Below are 22770 nucleotides of genomic sequence, written 5' to 3'. Positions count from 1 at the left end.
AAATGGCCAATGAATAGTTGTGAAATCATGTCATCTGATTTTCACGTATATCCATTTGGTGTCAAAGCTGTCAATCACGCCACGTATCTCCCGCCCTGTGGAAGCATCTCTCCGGTCTCGCTGGTCTCGTGAAGTTGTTTCATCGAAGCTCAGCACTGGATAGCCGAAAGTACGACATTGAAGCTCTCCACAGTTTAGTTCTAATCTAGTTCTTCACAGATTAGTTTGCTTGCTAGTATGTAAATAAACTCTCTTTTATAAGATTCAGCCTTTTTTTTCTCAGTCAAACTGATCAAATTATAGCCTGTAATGCTACTGTCATGATTGTCACTAGAACATGCCTCACTCATACTGCTATCACCGCTTCCAGAGGCTGAGGATATCCAGCACGTATTCCTCTGTATTCCTCACGTATTCCTCTGCTGAAACGCGACTTTGCCATTCTAATTAATGATCGGAAGAACGCGTATCGACCACCGTTACTGTAAAATATGCACGTATGTCCATTTAAACTCAATTTTGGTCAAATGTGGATTAAATCATTACACTGGCAAGAATATGGTTACATGTAAAGATGCCGTACCAAGTATGACAACGCTACATTCAACTGCTTTTGAAATACAGTGTTCTTTTCACTTCCTGAAAAGTAAGCGTTTTGGACATACGTGAGTTTCATCGGGCAGCGACGAAATGTTCATAAAAGGGCATGTTTACACCCAGCACCCATATCTCAATTTGTGGGGCTATTTATTCATTTCGGTTGATTTTTTTTGCCCCAAGCCCCCCTTTAATTTCTCGTCACTGTCACATGTTTACTGATTGGTCCAAAAGCTGTAGGTGATATGATCGTTAAGTCATGGCAACATGTTTTTTTCCCCCCAATACTTTAACTTAATCATTTCCTTTAAATAATTAAATAATTTAACAATTGGAGCTTCAACTAGAAAAGATTTTTAAAAATGAGTTGAAATTACTTGTACGTTCAATAGATTAGATTAGATTAGATTAGATTAGATTCAACTTTATTGTCATTACACAAGTACAAGTACAAGGCAACGAAATGCAGTTTAGGTCTAACCAGAAGTGCAATAGCAGCAAGTGCAGGATATACAATGGTTGCGTAAGTGCAGGACATAAAAATGTTCTGAATATATATAAATATGTATAAGTAGAGAGATGGTTATTACTATAAGCAGAACTGAATTTACAGATGAATATATACAGTGAATAAATATACAGATGGCTATTACTATAAACAGAATTTACAGGTGAATATGTACTAGAATATAATATACAGATGGCTATTACTATAAACAGAATTTACAGGTGAATATGTACTATGAATATAATATACAGATGGCTATTACTATAAACAGAATTTACAGGTGACTATGTACTATGAATAAATATACAGACGGCTATTACTTTGAACAGAATTTTACAGTTAGAGGTATACAATAATATGTTAGGCTAATATGAGGAATATGGCAGTGGATTAAGTTAGTACAATACATTATGGACAGAGCTATCCGAAAGAAAGTGTAAAAGTGCAGTGGAAAGTGGTTGCATATTACAGTTAGAAGTACGGTGCAAAATGCAAATGTAAACATTGTTACTGTAAATACAGTCGGCAGTGCAGATGAGCATAATCCAGTTAAGATATGGCAGTGCAAGATGCATAAGTAAACAGTTGTTACTGTAATAAACAGTCAGTAGTGCAAATAACAAAGTGAAGGCAGATGTGAGGTAGGAGAGTTCGCAGTTTATGAGGGAAGTGGATCAACAGGGGTTTGAGTTCAATAAAGAGACAGCTCTGGGGAAAAAACTGTTCTTAAGTCTGCTGGTCCTGGTCCGGAGGATCCTGAAACGCCTGCCGGAGGGCAGGAGAGAAAACAGTCTGTGGGCTGGGTGAGAGGAGTCCTTGAGGATGCTGCGAGCTCGATGCAGGCAGCGTTTCCTCTGGATGTGTTCGATGGCAGGCAGTGGAGTCCCTGTGATGCGCTGGGCAGTTTTCACCACCCGCTGCAGTGCTTTGCGCTCCGCAACAGAGCAGCTCCCATACCACACTGCTACACAGTTGGTCAGGATGCTCTCTATTGCGCAGCGGTAGAAGTTCACCAGGATAGCCGAGGAGAGCTGATTCTTCCTCAGTGTCCTCAGGAAGAAGAGGCGCTGGTGAGCCTTCTCGTCCACGACATGTCCGCCGAGATGTGGGTCCCCAGGAACTTGAAACTGGAGACACGCTCAACAGCCATTCCATTGATGTGGATGGTGTCGTGTGTGCCTCTTGACTCCTTCCTGAAGTCCACGATGAGCTCCTTCGTTTTGGTGGTGTTGAGGAGCAGGTTATTATCAGCGCACCATGTGGCCAGGTGCTGGATCTCCTCCCTGTAGGCAGTCTCATCGTTGTTGCTGATGAGACCAATCACCGTAGTGTCGTCCGCAAACTTGACGATGGAATTAGTTCCATACACAATATGATTATACTTAAAAAGTTAATTTGCTCCATTACATTTTTAAGTTAAATTAGGTGGAAATTTGTTACAGGTTTGACAATTTATAAATTGTTGATATTCAAAAAGATGAATAGAAGATTTCAGAAGATCACACTTAACAATCATAGTAGCCGTAGTAATAGTAATATTTAACTTATGTAAACATATCTGTTCCACCTGATATTCACATCAAGCAAACTCTTATGAAGAACTTTTAGTGAATTAGAGTGAATTTGAATACAATTTTGTTAAATAGTGTGGAACATTCACAGTGAATCTAGTGAATGGAAGGGATTATTTCATCTTGACTTCGCTCAGTTTCCCTTAACAGTAGTTCTGCATTGGTCTTTCATACACAACCAATATAGTTTCAAAAAGGTTTTCCGCTTTTACTTTCAACTATCAGACATTTTATGCAAATAGTGTGTGGTTATGATGACAAAAGCACTGAGCCGAATCACTTTTGTGTTTAGGGCCCCGTGAGACGCGACACAGCTGGTGGTTTTCACAGTCTGACACACACAAGCTCTTCCATGTACACAGTGCTTTTAATGAAACACATTTCATATCCCATTTCAACATATACCTTGTATTGATGACACACACTCACCCAAACAAGTTTCACACACACACACGCTCACTCACGAGCACCAGTCTCCCGTGGGGCTGAGGAGAGAATGAGATGAGAGCGGGCTTGTCTTTCATGTGTGATGTGAGGGCTTCCCTGCCAGCTTCCTCTTCGGGAGGCTGCTATGTTTCCGTCACACAGGAAATGGCACTGGCTCCAGCGAGGCCCTCCTACTCTTTTCATCTACAAATACCAGCTGACATTTACTTCTGCCCCCCACACGCAGCTGGTGCGCGAGCGTTATGGCCGAGCCTGTGTTTGTTTCTGTCCTGACAGGGGAAATCTCCGGTATGGCTCACGGCCCACAGAGAGCCATCCTACCGCACAGACTGACAGCAGCCGCCATGTCCCATCGCTCCCTGTGCACACATCTCAATGAGTTTTTTTTTCTTTCCATAGCTTGTGTATTGCAATTAAACAGTGCTAAATCTCAATTCCCAAATACCCTTTGCCTGAAAGCCATTGAATAGCCGACAGTACCCACGACTACCAATAAAACACCTCAAATCTTTGCTGAGAATCCCTTTATGTACTCAATACCGGGAGCAAAGCAGTTCTGTCAGAAATTTACGCCCGCTATTAAACATGCGTCTGAGCTCTTTTATACAGGAACATATAAAAGATCCTCACTGCCAATATCACCCACACAATCCACAACAGCAGCCATCTCTTTATAGAAAGATGATCCAAAAACATGATCAAAAACAGAAACAGTTTCTACGCAAACAATCCACAGCAATATGCAATATTCAAGACTAGTCAAAACTACACATTTAACCCTTAAACGCATTTGTGTAATGCATATTTTGAATAAGTGCAATTCACCTTTATTCCACAAGGTGGCAATATCTGATACACAATGATGAAGTGACGTTTCACTTATAGTTACTGCAGGCAGAAAACAAAAGCATAGGAAGAATCATCAGCAAAACTTGAAACTTCTGTTGTGAACTTCAGTTGTTTGTTGAAGACCAGGAGACGTCGGATTTAAGACAGAAGTGATTCTTTTTAATGAGAACTTTCTGTGCTGCAGGTCGTCCGAAAACAGTCTGATTTAACAGTACAAGATAATGCAATTTATCTACATTTCAAGGGGAGTGGTTATACAGCAGAGGAGGAGACATTCAAACAAAGGAATGCATATGTTGTGTAGGTAAAGGACACACCCTACTATGAAATCCCTACCAGTCCCATTGAATCAGCATAGCTATTCGCATGCTGATACTAGCCAGGCCAAAGAGCCATTAAAGACAAAAAGGGGCAACGTCTGGGCTCCCAACGGTGGGCTCTCAGTGATCTGACTCATTTAAAACACAATAGAGAAAAACAGGTCTGGCAGGAAAGGAGAATCTTGCTAAAGCCTTTGAAATCAGTAAAACAGGTCTGGGAGATTTGCGTAGCAGACTAATTCATCTGACATCATCATTTTTACCTAAATGCAATGTACTTTCTAAAATTTGTAATCCCACACTTCTCAGACATTTACTGCAGAGCAAGAACTGAACACAAATATTACTGTCACTGTCACTTGATGCTGGATCTGGTGAAGATGTTGAAAATGATAGTTTTGAGAATATGTTTGAGATGGTGAATATGAGGCAGATGCTGAATGTACTGGGAAATGAGCTCTGACGAGGACAGTGATGGTGGTATAAAATATCTGCTCAAACTGAACCCTACAAGCTCCAAAAGGGAACGAAATATGCTTTATTTTATTCTTCTGTAATTGTAACTCTAATATCAGGAGAGTTTTATATTATTGCGACAGCTAGAGATATAGATCCGGGTCGCTGAAGAATATGTAAAAATGATTGGTGAATTATTTGTGCATTTACGGGTTAAAACACGTGCATAAAATCTACATCACACCCATCTTTTCCCTTTCCTCAATATACCTTTATATAGTTACCTTAGATTCTGATAACCTGATGTGTAGTCTGATGCCTCTTTGTAAAACTGTCTAAATGATGCCTCGTTCACTGTAATTTCCCATAGTTTGAGCAGTTGGCTTTCTTGTGGATGGAGCGACAGAAGTCTGGAGGGAACTACAGCCGCTATCGCGCCCAGACCGAGAAGCATGTGGTGTTGTGTGTCAGCTGTCTCAAGATAGACCTACTCATGGACTTTCTCAACGAGTTCTTCGCACACCCCAGACTGCAGGTGAGTATGTGTGTGCATATGTTTACATGTAAATGTGGGTACGCTCATGTTAATTTGAGCTCAGACAGCCTGCTGTGCGCTGTTAATCCTCTTCTGGAGCGCTGGAAGCTGAGGTTCTTGTACTAGGATTAACTGAACATCAATTTAATTTAACAAAGCTATTTATGTGTTTGATACGGGTTCCATTGGCTTGCAGTGTCTCTGTGACCCCATTTTCCTCTAACTTGCGCTCATCATGTCCAGGATTACTATGTGGTCATCTTATGTCCTGCTGAAATGGATGTCCAGGTGCGGAGAGTACTCCATATCCCGCTATGGGCTCAGAGGGTCATCTACCTGCAGGGATCTGCTCTCAAAGACCAGGACCTAATGAGGGCAAAGTAAGCCTGCTGAGTACATATATAAACAGTACTAATCTCCTGAAGACACTCCTTGTTAAAGAAAAGTGTGCTTAAATGTATTGAATGTGCACTTGTGGTATACTTAAAATCTTGAAATCAATGAAAATCAATTAAATGAAAGGCCACATAAGTGTACTTAAAGAGAAAGTACACTTTCATGATGGTTTCTAGTCCTTTGTCATACATGCTTTAAAGAAATACTTATTTTGAAATGTTTGACTAACATACTAAAGTACATGTAAAGTACTTGATTATAATTGAAACTGTAGTGTGTTATTTGATATTACATTTAAACTTAATTTATTTTAAATGTACTAAATTGCATTTCATAAAATGTGTAATTAAAAATATATTTAAATACATGGCATACAGTACAAGACATTGCAGTATATGGTAACACTTTATTTTACAGTGTCCTTGTTACACGTTACATGTAGTTACTGTAGTAATAACTATAAATGATGCATGATTGCATTGCAATGAACCCTAAACCTAACCCTATAGCAAGTAGGTAGTTATTATTACTCAGTACTTAAAGGGTTAGTTCATATAACGGCATATAAATAAAAAAAATCGACCCAGGACGAGCTATAGGACCATGAAGCTTTGGGGGTGTTGATGGACTTGACCTACTCCATCTGTGTTTTGATCATCGCTCTGAATCTGATCTGGATCTAGTCTTTGACAGAAACATGTTTTTCTCGGCTTTTTGCTCAAAATGTTGCTTTTTTATGAAACTTACCCACATTCAAGTGTTGATAAAAAAGAATGCATTTAGCTAGAATAAAACGTGTGTGTGTGTGTGTGTGTGTGTGTGTGTGTGTGTGTGTGTGTGTGTGTGTGTGTGTGTGTGTGTGTGTGTGTGTGTGTGTGTGTGTGTGTGTGTGTGTGTGTGTGTGTGTGTGTGTGTGTGTGTGTGTGTGTGTGTGTGTGTGTGTGTGTGTGTACTTGTCTACCTATCTAACAGGGGACCTTGGTGTCGTAACACACTCACTAACAGGGGACCTCTGAGCCAAGAGGGGACATTTTTCAGGTCCCCTGTTGGTCATGCTTTAAATCATGTTAAAATCAAGTAAAAACACTAAAAAAACGCTCTGGTGATTTTTTTTACTTTTGACCAAGTGGGGACCTACAAGTGTGTGTGTTTAAATAATGTGAAAATTAAGTAAAAACACTCTAGTAATTTTTTTAAAACTTATGACCAAGTGGGGACCTAAGTGTGTGTGTGTGTTTAAGGTCATACTCAGCAGCTCCCCTGTAGGCTGGAGCAGGAACTGTAACGGCTCTTAAACACACGTCGTTCACACACACTCCTCTGTTGTTTGAATGGCCTGCTGTCCCAGAGAGACTCTGCTGTTTAACAGGCTGCTTACTAAAGGAACAAGCATTACATCTCTTTACTAGATACCCTGACTAGTTTCAAACTTTGCATTACATTACAATTAAATTCTACACAGAATCCAAGAAAAAAGGATTTAAAAATCTAAACAACCAGAATGTAATTAGAAGTTTTGTGTTTGTATTTTTTATTTTAACATATTTTAATGACAGTAGCCTATATTCATTGAACATTATTTCATTTATCAAAATAAACAGAAAATAGTACAAACTTTACTATTCTTTTAAACAAGTGTTAAGACATTATTAAAAAAAAAAAACATTTTAGCTCAAGTATTTGTATAAATAATGTGTGACTTTTGCCCCATGTAAAATGGGGTGTAAAAGGCCCAACTTACCACCTTATACATTTATGAGTTTTTTAAACAAACCACTTTTGATTTATTTATGATTTACACAATGACTCGGTCCCCTGTTAGATAGTAAATCACGACACCAGTGTGTTTGCGTTGTCATTTCTTGCCATCATAAACACACTGTAGAGATTTAGAGTTTTTATAGCAATAACTGAGTTTTAAGAGTTAAATCAAGCAGAAATATTTCTATAATGTATTAATTGCAGATCATCTTTGAATAATGATTATGTTAAACACAATGACTCGGTCCCCTGTTAGATAGTAAATCACGACACCAGTGTGTTTAAGTTGTCATTTCTTGCCATCATAAACACACTATGGAGATTTAGAGTTTTTATAGCAATAACTGAGTTTTAAGAGTTAAATCAAGCAGAAATATTTCTCTATTGTATTAATTGCAGATCCTCTTTGAATAATGATTATGTTAAACACAATGACTCGGTCCCCTGTTAGATAGTAAATCACGACACCAGTGTGTTTAAGTTGTCATTTCTTGCCATCATAAACACACTATGGAGATTTAGAGTTTTTATAGCAATAACTGAGTTTTAAGAGTTAAATCAAGCAGAAATATTTCTCTATTGTATTAATTGCAGATCCTCTTTGAATAATGATAATGTTAAACACAATGACTCGGTCCCCTGTTAGATAGTAAATCACGACACCAGTGTGTTTGCGTTGTCATTTCTTATCATCATAAACACACTGTAGAGATTTAGAGTTTGTATAGCAATAACTGAGTTTTAAGAGTTAAATCAAGCAGAAATATTTCTCTATTGTATTAATTGCAGATCCTCTTTGAATAATGATTATGTTAAACACAATGACTCGGTCCCCTGTTAGATAGTAAATCACAACACCAGTGTGTTTGCGTTGTCATTTCTTATCATCATAAACACACTGTAGAGATTTAGAGTTTGTATAGCAATAACTGAGTTTTAAGAGTTAAATCAAGCAGAAATATTTCTCTAATGTATTAATTGCAGATCATATTTGAATAATGATTATGTTAAACACAATGACTCGGTCCCCTGTTAGATAGTAAATCACGACACCAGTGTGTTTGCGTTGTCATTTCTTATCATCATAAACACACTGTGGAGATTTAGAGTTTTTATAGCAATAACTGAGTTTTAAGAGTTAAATCAAGCAGAAATATTTCTATAATGTATTAATTGCAGATCATCTTTGAATAATGATTATGTTAAACACAATGACTCGGTCCCCTGTTAGATAGTAAATCACGACACCAGTGTGTTTAAGTTGTCATTTCTTGCCATCTCAAACACACTGTAGATATTCCCTGTATATATTGAGATAACTCAATTATATGGTGACTTGCATTAAAATGTTTATCCGTCTCAATTAAATTATGTGAACTGAATGACTTTTAACATTGACACTTTAGTTGTTTAACCAACTGATGATTTTCAACTCAGCAATCAACACACAACTGAGTTTTGACCTCCAAAATCTTATTATAGTGTATTTTTATGGTAAGTATTGGTGTTTTATGTTTTAAATCAAGCAGAGATCACTCTTTAAGGAAACAATTGCAGGTCACACTTTATACAGTGAACATTGGATGGTAAAACACAACGCCTGTTTGATTGCTTTGCCATTTCTTGCCATCACAAACACACTGTAGAGATTTTGAAGGTCAGAACTAAATTTTATGGTGACTTGCATGAAAATGTTCATCCGTCTCAATTAAATTATGCGAACTAAATGACTTTTAACATTGACACTTTAGTTGAAGATTTTCAACTCAACAATCAACACACAACTGAGTTTTGACCTCCAAAATCATTATACAGTGTATATTAAATTTAAATAAAAAATATAAAATTTCTTTACAAAACAAGTTTGACTCTCTACTGCTTATTCATTATTGTTTATGTTACATGGTCTATGTTTACATTACAGTATAAAATTGTTACTAAGTTTTCCCCTTTTATATAGATGGTAATGACTAAATATCCTCGCACACCGAAATTTTCACACATAAAAAAAAAAAGATCAAGCACGTTTACACACAGCCTCTGAAACTTTCCTTCGTCATCAAAAAAATCTGATCAGGTTCAGTTTTCTGCATTTTTCGCATCCATAGCAATCATTTTAAGAGGGGTTTCAAATTTCTGTGTTATTCATTTTTGTGTTAAAATTTTGAACATAAGTTGAACAGTTTAAAAAAGAAAGTGTGAACGTTCAAATTAGCCTTTATAGTTCATAAAGTTTTGCTGGCGTTTGTATCTAATTGAGAAAAGAATGAATAAATGATCCACAGTTTAGCCACATAGGCTGATGTGATCCCTGAGTGAAGAGTTTTGAAAAAGTGATGAGTATTCAGAAATGTGTCCTAGCAGATGTTTAAAAAACCCTGTAATATCACTATTAGTAAGGGATCACTGTATAATATCAGTCTTTAAATGTGAGATATTTAAAGTGAACCTAAAGTATACTTGCAATAGTGTGATTTTAGCACAATTAAATATACTTAATGGATGTTTCGCAAAAGCGTTGTTTAGTGATATTGCTTCCTTGTGTTCCTGCTCTACGTCATCATCAACTGTCGAAGTTCAATTACAATACTCAAGAACACATGTACAGAGGATGCACAAAAGTACCCGGATGTTATAAGATATATAAGTATATGAAAACAATGTCTACAATAATATGAAATAAATGTTTTAATAGGTTATGTTTGTGGTTATTTTGTGTTAGCCACTATATAATATGCTGGGATGTTTAGTTGAGCAACAAGTTCGCAGCACATCTCAATTTCTGTTCTGTGTCCTCACAAACTTCTGAGCTCGTTCTTTCAAGATCACATAGCAAGACTGGGCTCCACGAAAACACAAGTCCCTTCTTTGCATTCCCAGAATTGCGAAACAGCCATCATTAAGAAATGTGCATTGTGCAATAAAGAAATACTCCAAGAATAATCATAATATTTATATCAGTAAGTCTGATGCAGGTCACTAGGGTTTACAATATTTTATGCTTTAATACTATCAAAAAAATTGTTACGGCCATTTCACACTGAACGCGACAAAGTGAGGTGAATCGTTGATGAATGAAGGTTTAACACCGAACGCCACTCAAACCATCATCGAGGACTTGCTATAATTATATAATAGGCAGACATGCATTATTTCTAGTGATTTATGATTGTAATATAATTGACCGATCCAGAGCGAATGCGATCTCTGACTCATAACACTCACACACGTGGAAGAAAACGGACAATTCTCTTCTGATAGCATATAATGGTGGAAAAAGAAGTAAACTTGAGAATTACATATGGCATATCTTGCTTTATTATGCTGAGATTGATCGAGCCTGCTATAAATAACTCCATACAGATCTATTGTTTTACAAAAATAATCTATTGTTTACAAAAGGAGAAAATGTGTGTACTTTAATGTAAACTTGGACCATGTGACATAAACTGAAGTTAACAGCAAAAAAATATACTATAATGCTGACTGTTGTTAGTGTTTTTTGTTGTATGAGTTAAAAGTGTATATGTTGGGTGAATCCTCATTGTGTTCTGGAAGAATGAGTTGATTTAAGACATCAATGAAGTGTTTTGGTAGTTTTAGCACATTTTGAACGTGAAATTATGAATAGAGAAAGGTGTCCTAGCGATTGTAGCTGAGAGATAGACGTCAAACAGACTCAAACAAAGACCCAGAATTCTGTGGTGTTACAGTGCTTTAAATGGCTGCTGTAAGGTTTCTTTATGAAATAACAGGCACAATGGCAAAGATATTTCTGCAAAAACTCCAAAGTAATGTTCGGTTGCAGAGAAAGTCACGAGCTAAAAAAACTCTATCCTTAATGTGTGTATTTAGCCCAGTGTAGATTAGTTTGCTTACACATCCCCCAAACTCCATTTACATATGAATACAGGAAAGGCCAAAGCCATTGTCTCACAGGTGAGGAACAGACCTTAAAGAGCTGTTACACCCATGTCACAGAAACCAACTTCTCATCCAAGCTAGAGAAAATGCTGGGATTTACCTTGGAAAATTAAATCAATGTACACTTTTTCCAATCCCTACGACACATTTTTCAATACTTGGATCACTTTTTTAAAACTCTTCACACACTTCTCCAAACTGAATTTCAGCTTGGCACAGCAGTTATTTTAATGTTCAAAATGCACTAAAACTACCAAAAAGGATTCTGAGGATTCAAAGGAATCACCCAACAAACACACTTTTTAAATCATAAAACACAGACCTAAAACACATGATCATTACAAAATGTTTTCTTTTGTAAAATTTTCTTTTCAAAACAAGACTAAAACTATAATTCACTGCAGTTTATGTTACATGGTCCTTGGTCCAGTACAGTATAACATTATTCCTAAATGTTTCTCTTTTGAATGGATGGCAATGCAATTTAAAAACTAACACCAGCTAAATCTATTTGTTTTGATAGTATTTTATATTTTAGATTCAAAATACAACCCCAAATCAGAAAAAGTTGGGACATTTTTTTTGGGACAAAAAAAAAAAGAGGTGATTTCTAAATTTACTTTGACTTGTATTTCATTGCAGACAATATGAACAAAAAATATTTCATGTTTTGTCTGGTCAACTTCATGTCATTTGTAAATATGCATCCTTTCCTGTCATTCAGACCTGCAACACATTTCAAAAAAAGTTGGGACAGTAAAGCATTTACCACTTTGTAATGTTGCCATTCCTTTTCACAACACTTAAAAGACGTTTAGGGACTGAAGACACCAAGTGATGAAGTGTTTCAGGTGTAATTTTGTCCCATTCTTCCTGCAAACAAGTCTTAAGGTGGGCAACAGTACGGGGTCTTCGTTGCCACACATTCTCTATTGGAGACAGGTCGGGACTGAGGCAGGCCAGTCAAGTACCCGAACCCTCTTCCTCCACAGCCAGCACTGCAGAATGTGTGCAGAATGTGCTTTTGCATTGTCTTGTTGAAATATGCATGGACGTCCCTGGAAAAGATGTCTTCTTGAAGGCAGCATATTATGCTCCAAAATCTCTATGTACTTTTCCGCATTAATGGTGCCTTCACAGGACCTTTCTTGGATGCTGCTTTTGTAGAAAATCATAATTACAATCACCTGTTGACATCACCTGTTTCAAATCACATCATTATTTAACCATTTTACCTCATTACTAGCCCTAAATTGCTCCTGTCCCAACTTTTTTTGAAATGTGTCTGAATTGCAGGTCTGAATGACAGGAAAGGATGCATATTTACAAATGACATGAAGTTGACCAGACAAAACATGAAATATTTTGTGTTCATATAGTCTGCAATGAAATACAAGTCAAAGTAAATTTAGAAATCACTTCTTTTTTTTAATTTGCGTTTTCCATACTGTCCCAACTTTTTCTGATTTGGGGTTGTATATTTCAATATGGTATTACTGTCTAAATGTAGCAAATTTCTATTATTTTTTTAGTTTTGTGTTAAATTTTGAACATAAGTTTAACAGTTTTGAAAAGAGAATGTAAAAATGTTTAAATTGGCCTGTATAGTACATAATGTTTTGGTGGTGTTTGTGTCAAAGTCAGAAAAGAATGAATGTAAATTGAAAGATGTCGTCATTGAACACATTTTGTGCCCAAAGCAATGATAAATGATCCAGAGTTTAGCCACATAGACTGATGTGATCACTGAGTGAAGACAAAAAGTGAACAGTGAAAAAGTGATGAGGATTGAGAAATGTGTCCCAGCAAATGTAAAAAAAAAAAAAAAAAACTGTTGACAAGTTTTAAATTGTTTTAAAAATTAAATTAAATTAAATTAAATATATTTTCATCTTATTAGAAGTGATATTTTCTTGGTGTTTAGCCTCACAGCTTTCTGCATATCGCTTTACTTTCTTTTTTTTTATTGCATTGGCCAATACTAAATTGATATGTTAAAAACTGTGAATCATTTTTCATTGCTTTCACACAAAATGCATTCAATGACCACATTTTCCAAAATCCACGAACACTTTTGTTATTCGTACCTAACCATCTGTAAAACTATATTTTTAGCACATTCTTTGAATGCTAACACACTGCTTTCAGAACTGATCAAACACATTCAAGTCAGAACGATGATCAACTCATTTCTGCAGGAATTATATTAAAATCCAAAGGGACCCACTTTATATTAGGTTGCCTAACTACTATGTACTAACATTTTAATTATCCATTTGATACAATGCACTTATTGTGTACATACATGTCTTTACATTGTACTTACATTTTTAAATATACCTGCATGTAATTACATCTGTAATTAATTTCTGTAGTTACATTTAATAATTTACACAGTATAAATTACACTGTTGACACTTCCCTTACATCTAACCCTACCCTTAAACTTACCAATACAACCACACATGTCCCTAACCCTACCCGTATCCCACCTCAATATCAGCAAAAGTGTTTTGCAATACAATATGAACACAATAAGTACATTGTACTTATTTGTTTATGTAAATACATAGTAGTTAAGGCCACCTAATATAAAGTGGGGCCATCAAAAGTCATAATTTATCATTGATTTGGCATAAAATACATTCAATGGCGACATCTTTCGATTTATAATAATTATTTTCTCACTTCAACACAAACACCACCAAAACATTATGAACTGTATAGGCCAATTTGAATTTTTTTTATTCTCTTTTCAAAACTCCCTAACTTATGTTCAAAACTTAACTAAAATTTATAAAAAATAATAATAATTTTAGGGATTGGAAAAAGTGTACATTGATTTAATTTTCCAAGGTAAATCCCAGCATTTTCTCTAGCTTGGATGAGAAGTTGGTTTCTGTGACATGGGTGTAACAGCTCTTTAAGGTCTGTTCCTCACCTGTGAGACAATGGCTTTGGCCTTTCCTGTATTCATATGTAAATGGAGTTTGGGGGATGTGTAAGCAAACTAATCTACACTGGGCTAAATACACACATTAAGGATAGAGTTTTTTTAGCTTGTGACTTTCTCACTGCAACCGAACATTACTTTGGAGTTTTTGCAGAAATATATTTGCCATTGTGCCTGTTATTTCATAAAGAAACCTTACAGCAGCCATTTAAAGCACTGTAACACCACAGAATTCTGGGTCTTTGTTTGAGTCTGTTTGACGTCTATCTCTCAGCTACAATCGCTAGGACACCTTTCTCTATTCTTAATTTCACGTTCAAAATGTGCTAAAACTACCAAAACACTTCATTGATGTCTTAAATCAACTCATTCTTCCAGAACACAATGAGGATTCACCCAACATATACACTTTTAACTCATACAACAAAAAACACTAACAACAGTCAGCATTATAGTATATTTTTTTGCTGTTAACTTCAGTTTATGTCACATGGTCCAAGTTTACATTAAAGTACACACATTTTCTCCTTTTGTAAACAATAGATTATTTTTGTAAAACAATAGATCTGTATGGAGTTATTTATAGCAGGCTCGATCAATCTCAGCATAATAAAGCAAGATATGCCATATGTAATTCTCAAGTTTACTTCTTTTTCCACCATTATATGCTATCAGAAGAGAATTGTCCGTTTTCTTCCACGTGTGTGAGTGTTATGAGTCATAGATCGCATTCGCTCTGGATCGGTCAATTATATTACAATCATAAATCACTAGAAATAATGCATGTCTGCCTATTATATAATTATAGCAAGTCCTCGATGATGGTTTGAGTGGCGTTCGGTGTTAAACCTTCATTCATCAACGATTCACCTCACTTTGTCGCGTTCAGTGTGAAATGGCCGTAACAATTTTTTTGATAGTATTAAAGCATAAAATATTGTAAACCCTAGTGACCTGCATCAGACTTACTGGTATAAATATTATAATTATTCTTGGAGTATTTCTTTATTGCACAATGCACATTTCTTAATGATGGCTGTTTCGCAATTCTGGGAATGCAAAGAAGGGACTTGTGTTTTCGTGGAGCCCAGTCTTGCTATGTGATCTTGAAAGAACGAGCTCAGAAGTTTGTGAGGACACAGAACAGAAATTGAGATGTGCTGCGAAATTGTTGCTCAACTAACCATCCCAGCATATTATATAGTGGCTAACACAAAATAACCACAAACATAACCTATTAAAACATTTATTTCATATTATTGTAGACATTGTTTTCATATACTTATATATCTTATACCATCCGGGTACTTTTGTGCATCCTCTGTACATGTGTTCTTGAGTATTGTAATTGAACTTCGACAGTTGATGATGATGTAGAGCAGGAACACAAGGACCCAATATCACTAAACAACGCTTTTGTGAAACATCCATTAAGTATATTTAATTGTGCTAAAATCACACTATTGCAAGTATACTTTAGGTTCACTTTAAATATCTCACATTTAAAGACTGATATTATACAGTGATCCCTTACTAATAGTGATATTACAGGGTTTTTTAAACATCTGCTAGGACACATTTCTGAATACTCATCACTTTTTCAAAACTCTTCACTCAGGGATCACATCAGCCTGGCTGAACTGTGGCTAAACTGTGGATCATTTATTTGCTTTGGCACAAAATGCGTTCAATGACGACATCTTTCAATTTACATTCATTCTTTTCTCAATTAGATACAAACGCCAGCAAAACTTTATGAACTATAAAGGCTAATTTGAACGTTCACACTTTCTTTTTTAAACTGTTCAACTTATGTTCAAAATTTTAACACAAAAATGAATAACACAGAAATTTGAAACCCCTCTTAAAATGATTGCTATGGATGCGAAAAATGCAGAAAACTGAACCTGATCAGATTTTTTTGATGACGAAGGAAAGTTTCAGAGGCTGTGTGTAAACGTGCTTGATCTTTTTTTTTAATGTGTGAAAATTTCGGTGTGCGAGGATATTTAGTCATTACCATCTATATAAAAGGGGAAAACTTAGTAACAATTTTATAATGTAATGTAAACATAGACCATGTAACATAAACAATAATGAATAAGCAGTAGAGAGTCAAACTTGTTTTGTAAAGAAATTTTATATTTTTTATTTAAATTTAATATACACTGTATAATGATTTTGGAGGTCAAAACTCAGTTGTGTGTTGATTGTTGAGTTGAAAATCTTCAACTAAAGTGTCAATGTTAAAAGTCATTTAGTTCGCATAATTTAATTGAGACGGATGAACATTTTCATGCAAGTCACCATAAAATTTAGTTCTGACCTTCAAAATCTCTACAGTGTGTTTGTGATGGCAAGAAATGGCAAAGCAATCAAACAGGCGTTGTGTTTTACCATCCAATGTTCACTGTATAAAGTGTGACCTGCAATTGTTTCCTTAAAGAGTGATTTCTGCTTGATTTAAAACATAAAACACCAATACTTACCATAAAAATACACTATAATAAGATTTTGGAGGTCAAAACTCAGTTGTGTGTTGATTGCCGAGTTGAAAATCATCAGTTGGTTAAACAACTAAAGTGTCAATGTTAAAAGTCATTCAGTTCACATAATTTAATTGAGACGGATAAACATTTTAATGCAAGTCACCATATAATTGAGTTATCTCAATATATACAGGGAATATCTACAGTGTGTTTGAGATGGCAAGAAATGACAACTTAAACACACTGGTGTCGTGATTTACTATCTAACAGGGGACCGAGTCATTGTGTTTAACATAATCATTATTCAAAGATGATCTGCAATTAATACATTAGAGAACTATTTCTGCTTGATTTAACTCTTAAAACTCAGTTATTGCTATAAAAACTCTAAATCTCTACAGTGTGTTTGAGATGGCAAGAAATGACAACGCAAACACACTCGTGTCGTGATTTACTATCTAACAGGGGACCGAGTCATTGTGTTTAACATAATCATTATTCAAAGATGATCTGCAATTAATACATTATAGAAATATTTCTGCTTGATTTAACTCTTAAAACTCAGTTATTGCTATAAAAACTCTAAATCTCCATAGTGTGTTTATGATGGCAAGAAATGACAAATTAAACACACTGGTGTCGTGATTTACTATCTAACAGGGGACCGAGTCATTGTGTTTAACATAATCATTATTCAAAGATGATCCGCAATTAAAACATTAGAGAACTATTTCTGCTTGATTTAACTCTTAAAACTCAGTTATTGCTATACAAACTCTAAATCTCCATAGTGTGTTTATGATGATAAGAAATGACAACGCAAACACACTGGTGTTGTGATTTACTATCTAACAGGGGACCGAGTCATTGTGTTTAACATAATCATTATTCAAAGAGCATCTGCAATTAATACATTATAGAAATATTTCTGCTTGATTTAACTCTTAAAACTCAGTTATTGCTATAAAAACTCTAAATCTCCATAGTGTGTTTATGATGATAAGAAATGACAACGCAAACACACTGGTGTCGTGATTTACTATCTAACAGGGGACCGAGTCATTGTGTTTAACATAATCATTATTCAAAGATGATCTGCAATTAATACATTATAGAAATATTTCTGCTTGATTTAACTCTTAAAACTCAGTTATTGCTATAAAAACTCTAAATCTCCATAGTGTGTTTATGATGGCAAGAAATGACAAATTAAACACACTGGTGTCGTGATTTACTATCTAACAGGGGACCGAGTCATTGTGTTTAACATAATCATTATTCAAAGATGATCTGCAATTAAAACATTAGAGAACTATTTCTGCTTGATTTAACTCTTAAAACTCAGTTATTGCTATAAAAACTCTAAATCTCCATAGTGTGTTTATGATGATAAGAAATGACAACGCAAACACACTGGTGTCGTGATTTACTATCTAACAGGGGACAGAGTCATTGTGTTTAACATAATCATTATTCAAAGAGCATCTGCAATTAATACATTAGAGAAATATTTCTGCTTGATTTAACTCTTAAAACTCAGTTATTGCTATAAAAACTCTAAATCTCCATAGTGTGTTTATGATGATAAGAAATGACAACGCAAACACACTGGTGTCGTGATTTACTATCTAACAGGGGACAGAGTCATTGTGTTTAACATAATCATTATTTACTATATAAAGTGATTACCTGTGATTATTACCTTTAAAGAACAATTTCTGCTTGTCCAGTCCTATATATATATATTTTTTTTTATTGGTGCAAGAAATCAAATCTCACTCTAAAAATCTCAAAAACAAAGGACATTATTTGGGATTTTAGAGAGCAGAAACTATGTTTTAATTAAAAATAAGTCACACATTGAAATACCTTTACTGTAAAAACTGTACTGCTATAAAAACTCTAAATCTCCACAGTGTGTTTATGATGGCAAGAAATGACAACGCAAACACACTGGTGTCGTGATTTACTATCTAACAGGGGACCGAGTCATTGTGTTTAACATAATCATTGATCTGATGATCTGCAATTAATACATTAGAGAAATATTTCTGCTTGATTTAACTCTTAAAACTCAGTTATTGCTATAAAAACTCTAAATCTCTACAGTGTGTTTATGATGGCAAGAAATGACAACGCAAACACACTCGTGTCGTGATTTACTATCTAACAGGGGACCGAGTCATTGTGTTTAACATAATCATTATTCAAAGATGATCTGCAATTACAGTTTTTTTTATTCGCTTTGGTACTATTTTCACTAGTAAGGTGCACATTTTCAAAACTCTTAGTACAAAAATCTAAACTGATCACACTTGTAACACAGCTCGTCATTCTTTCAAAACCTGATGTAATGCTTTCATTCAGTGGCACATATCTTCAGTCCACATAATCATTGTTTCAAACACAAGATTATTGTAATATGTAATGAGAACATTTGGTTTAATCACTGAAACACAACAGTGTGATCTTCTTTCAGTTCAGTACTTTTAACAATCAGTTCATCCAACAGCAAACAATCCAAGATACATGTTTCAAATCTCCCTCATTGCTGAATTATCTACAGTAACACAGACTATATATGTCTCATAAGAAAATACACTTACATTACCTAATTTATGTAATTTAATCTATAATGTTTGTAATAGTATCTATCTATTCAGTGTGTTATCAAAAGGTGTGATGAAGTTACGACACAGCCATGAGGTTCTGGGCTATAGAACAGAGTTTGCTGCCAATACAGTAAATGCTCTCACTGTACCATATGACTGAATCTACTGTAGTTGAGCTTTATAAAGGTGAGTTACAGTAATGTGGCAGTCTCTAACATGGTAATCTGTTTTCAGTATCAAATGCATACATACTGTAATGTAAAATGCTGTATCTGGTGCCATCTGCCATCTCCCTTCTTCTGATGCATTTCTGATCTGATGTTACATTGTCATTTACTATTTCCTTTCCCTTATACTCTACTCTGCTCTGTTCACACACACACACACACACACACACACACACACACACACACACACACACACACACACACACACACACACACACACACACACACACACACACACACACACACACACACACACACACACACACACACACACACACACACACACACACACACACACACACACACACACGTCTGGTTCACTATCTTTCTGGGTATAAGCAGGCATAATGGTTACAAACTGTATATTCTCTCCCCTTACACTAACCCTACCCATAAACCTATCAATCACACAAAACTTTCTACATTTTTACTTTACAGTAAAAAAAAAAAAAGTCCGCGCAAGGACAAGGAATTAGGATACTGCCATCTTTATAGGGACATTTTGTCCCCATAATGTAGAGTTTACCAGGCCACACACGCGCACGCACTTTGAACATAGTAGTTATAATCTAAGATAAATCGCTTATAATATAAAAATAATTAATTACATATGGTTATCCATATCGGAAATTGCAAACAAAGTAGAATCTATGTATATCAATATCTAAAAGAAATCTATAGGTGAACCAAATGATTGATTGATTAACCATTGAGATCAGTTGGATTAAATAATAGACAAATGTATTAAACTGAATGAGAAGAGATGCAAATCAAAAGTTTGATAGTAAGAGCTTTATGAAAGGCAGTTACTGTGAATGAAACATTTATATAGATGAAACAGTTATTTTTTGTGGTGAAAAAGATACTTTGTAGTTTTGTGTATTGTACTAACACAATTGAAAATATGCTGAAATGTTTGAAAAAAGTGCACTTTTGATGATCTGTTGTGATATTAGCACTATGAGTTTTGAAAATGCACACCTTGCTTGTGAAAATAGTACCAAAGCGAATAAAAAAAACTGTAATACATTATAGAAATATTTCTGCTTGATTTAACTCTTAAAACTCAGTTATTGCTATAAAAACTCTAAATCTCTACAGTGTGTTTATGATGGCAAGAAATGACAAATTAAACACACTGGTGTCGTGATTTACTATCTAACAGGGGACCGAGTCATTGTGTTTAACATTATCACTATTCAAAGATGATCTGCAATTAATACATTAGAGAAATATTTCTGCTTGATTTAACTCTTAAAACTCAGTTATTGCTATAAAAACTCTAAATCTCCACAGTGTGTTTATGATGATAAGAAATGACAAAGCAAACACACTGGTGTCGTGATTTACTATCTAACAGGGGACCGAGTCATTGTGTTTAACATAATCATTATTCAAAGAGCATCTGCAATTAATACATTAGAGAAATATTTCTGCTTGATTTAAAGTCGGCATGAAATGGAAGTTGAGATCGTCTTTTTCTCCTTATTGTGACGTATATCCGAGTGAAACGGCTTCTGAAATTAGAAAAAATGTAGGGCGAGGCTTGATTTCGTCCTTCGGGAATTGATTGGATCGTTGGAAGTTGGGCGTTGCTAACAAAATGGAGGCAGATTTGAAGTTTGCACTCAGTTGTGGAGAAAAACCTGATCTATCTCTTAAATAAATGTATTTTCTCTCTAAATCTTTTCTACATAATGTTACTGAGCATATTTCTTCACTTTTCGCTGGTTTATGCTACAGATTTTACTTATTTTAAGCCTTTTATGGCTTTATTTCTGTAAAGCTTTTTTCTCAGCTCTCCCTTATAAGGGGGCGCGCCGTAAGCGCGTTCACACGCTGCATTCCTCAGTGCGCGTCGTCACGATACGCTGTTCGTCCGACTATATTGAGTAATTTTTACATAAAAAAAAGCTTTTATTTCTCATATATTGCTCTCTTTTTGCCTCAAGTCCTTCTTGAAGAAGGTATTGTGTATACCGAGAAAAATGCACCTAACCAAGATCAGTGAGTGACATGTTTCTGAGAGGAGGTGCAGAAACGAGACGGGGCGATAACCCCGCCCTCGCGCCATAGCACATGACCAGGAGAGAAGAGAGGTCGTTTCGATGGGGGAAGGAAAGTTAACATATTTGATTAAAGATTATAAGGGTAAATTAATTTTTTAAAAATAATGAAGTGCACAGATAAATCAGTCATTGTAAACACTACAATATTAATATAAAAATACGAATAGTAAAATTTGATTTCATGCCGCCTTTAACTCTTAAAACTCAGTTATTGCTATAAAAACTCTAAATCTCCACAGTGTGTTTATGATGGCAAGAAATGACAAAGCAAACACACTGGTGTCATGATTTACTATCTAACAGGGGACCGAGTCATTGTGTTTAACATAATCATTATTTACTATATAAAGTGATGACCTGTGATTATTACCTTTAAAGAACAATTTCTGCTTGTCCAGTCCTATATATATATATATATATATATATTTATATTGGTGCAAGAAATCAAATCTCACTCTAAAAATCTCAAAAACAAAGGACATTATTTGGGATTTTAGAGAGCAGAAACTATGTTTTAATTAAAAATAAGTCACACATTGAAATACCTTTACTGTAAAAAAAATTCAGGTCTCCAATTGAAAATTTTCTGTAAATTGATGCACTTTAATTCAATTAAAATTCAAGAAATTCAATTTGGCCAACTAAAAAATTTAGATGTGATCGGTCACTAGAACATTTTCAATTGGAGACCTGATTTTTTTTTACAGTGTTGGTGTTCTTGAAAATAAGCTTAAATGAGAGATGTGGACGGATCATAAACTGTAAGTATGAAGACACAACAGAGAATTAATTTCTTAAAGATAATTCTTAATTTTAAGAATTTTTTAATTTCTTAAATTCTTTTCTGTAATGTCCACAACATGGCTTTTCTCCGTTGTGTGCTCATTGTGTTCCCTGATGCCTGTGTGAACATTATATAATTATATATATATATATATATATATATATATATATATATATATATATATATATATATATATATATATATATATATATATATATATATATATATATATATATTAAATAATGAAGACAGACTTGACTGCCAGCTCTCTT

At 35.0% G+C, this 22770-nt stretch overlaps 1 protein-coding gene across 1 annotated transcript in view; it reads left to right on the top strand.

Moving 5' to 3' along the window:
• Nucleotides 1-22770, top strand: part of kcnt2b (potassium sodium-activated channel subfamily T member 2b) — a gene marked incomplete at both ends in the record, with an annotated part of 163983 nt that overhangs the window by 98768 nt on the left and 42445 nt on the right. The window contains 2 exons of the mRNA XM_079828018.1: nt 5119-5283; nt 5527-5663. Of these exons, the coding sequence (XP_079684144.1) occupies nt 5119-5283; nt 5527-5663 (302 nt within the window). The remainder of the gene's footprint in view (nt 1-5118; nt 5284-5526; nt 5664-22770) is intronic.

The sequence above is a fragment of the Gobio gobio genome (genome assembly GCF_949357685.1).
Source record: "Gobio gobio genome assembly, chromosome: 1".
Lineage (NCBI taxonomy): Eukaryota > Metazoa > Chordata > Actinopteri > Cypriniformes > Gobionidae > Gobio > Gobio gobio.
This window is presented reverse-complemented; position numbering and strand designations above follow the sequence as displayed.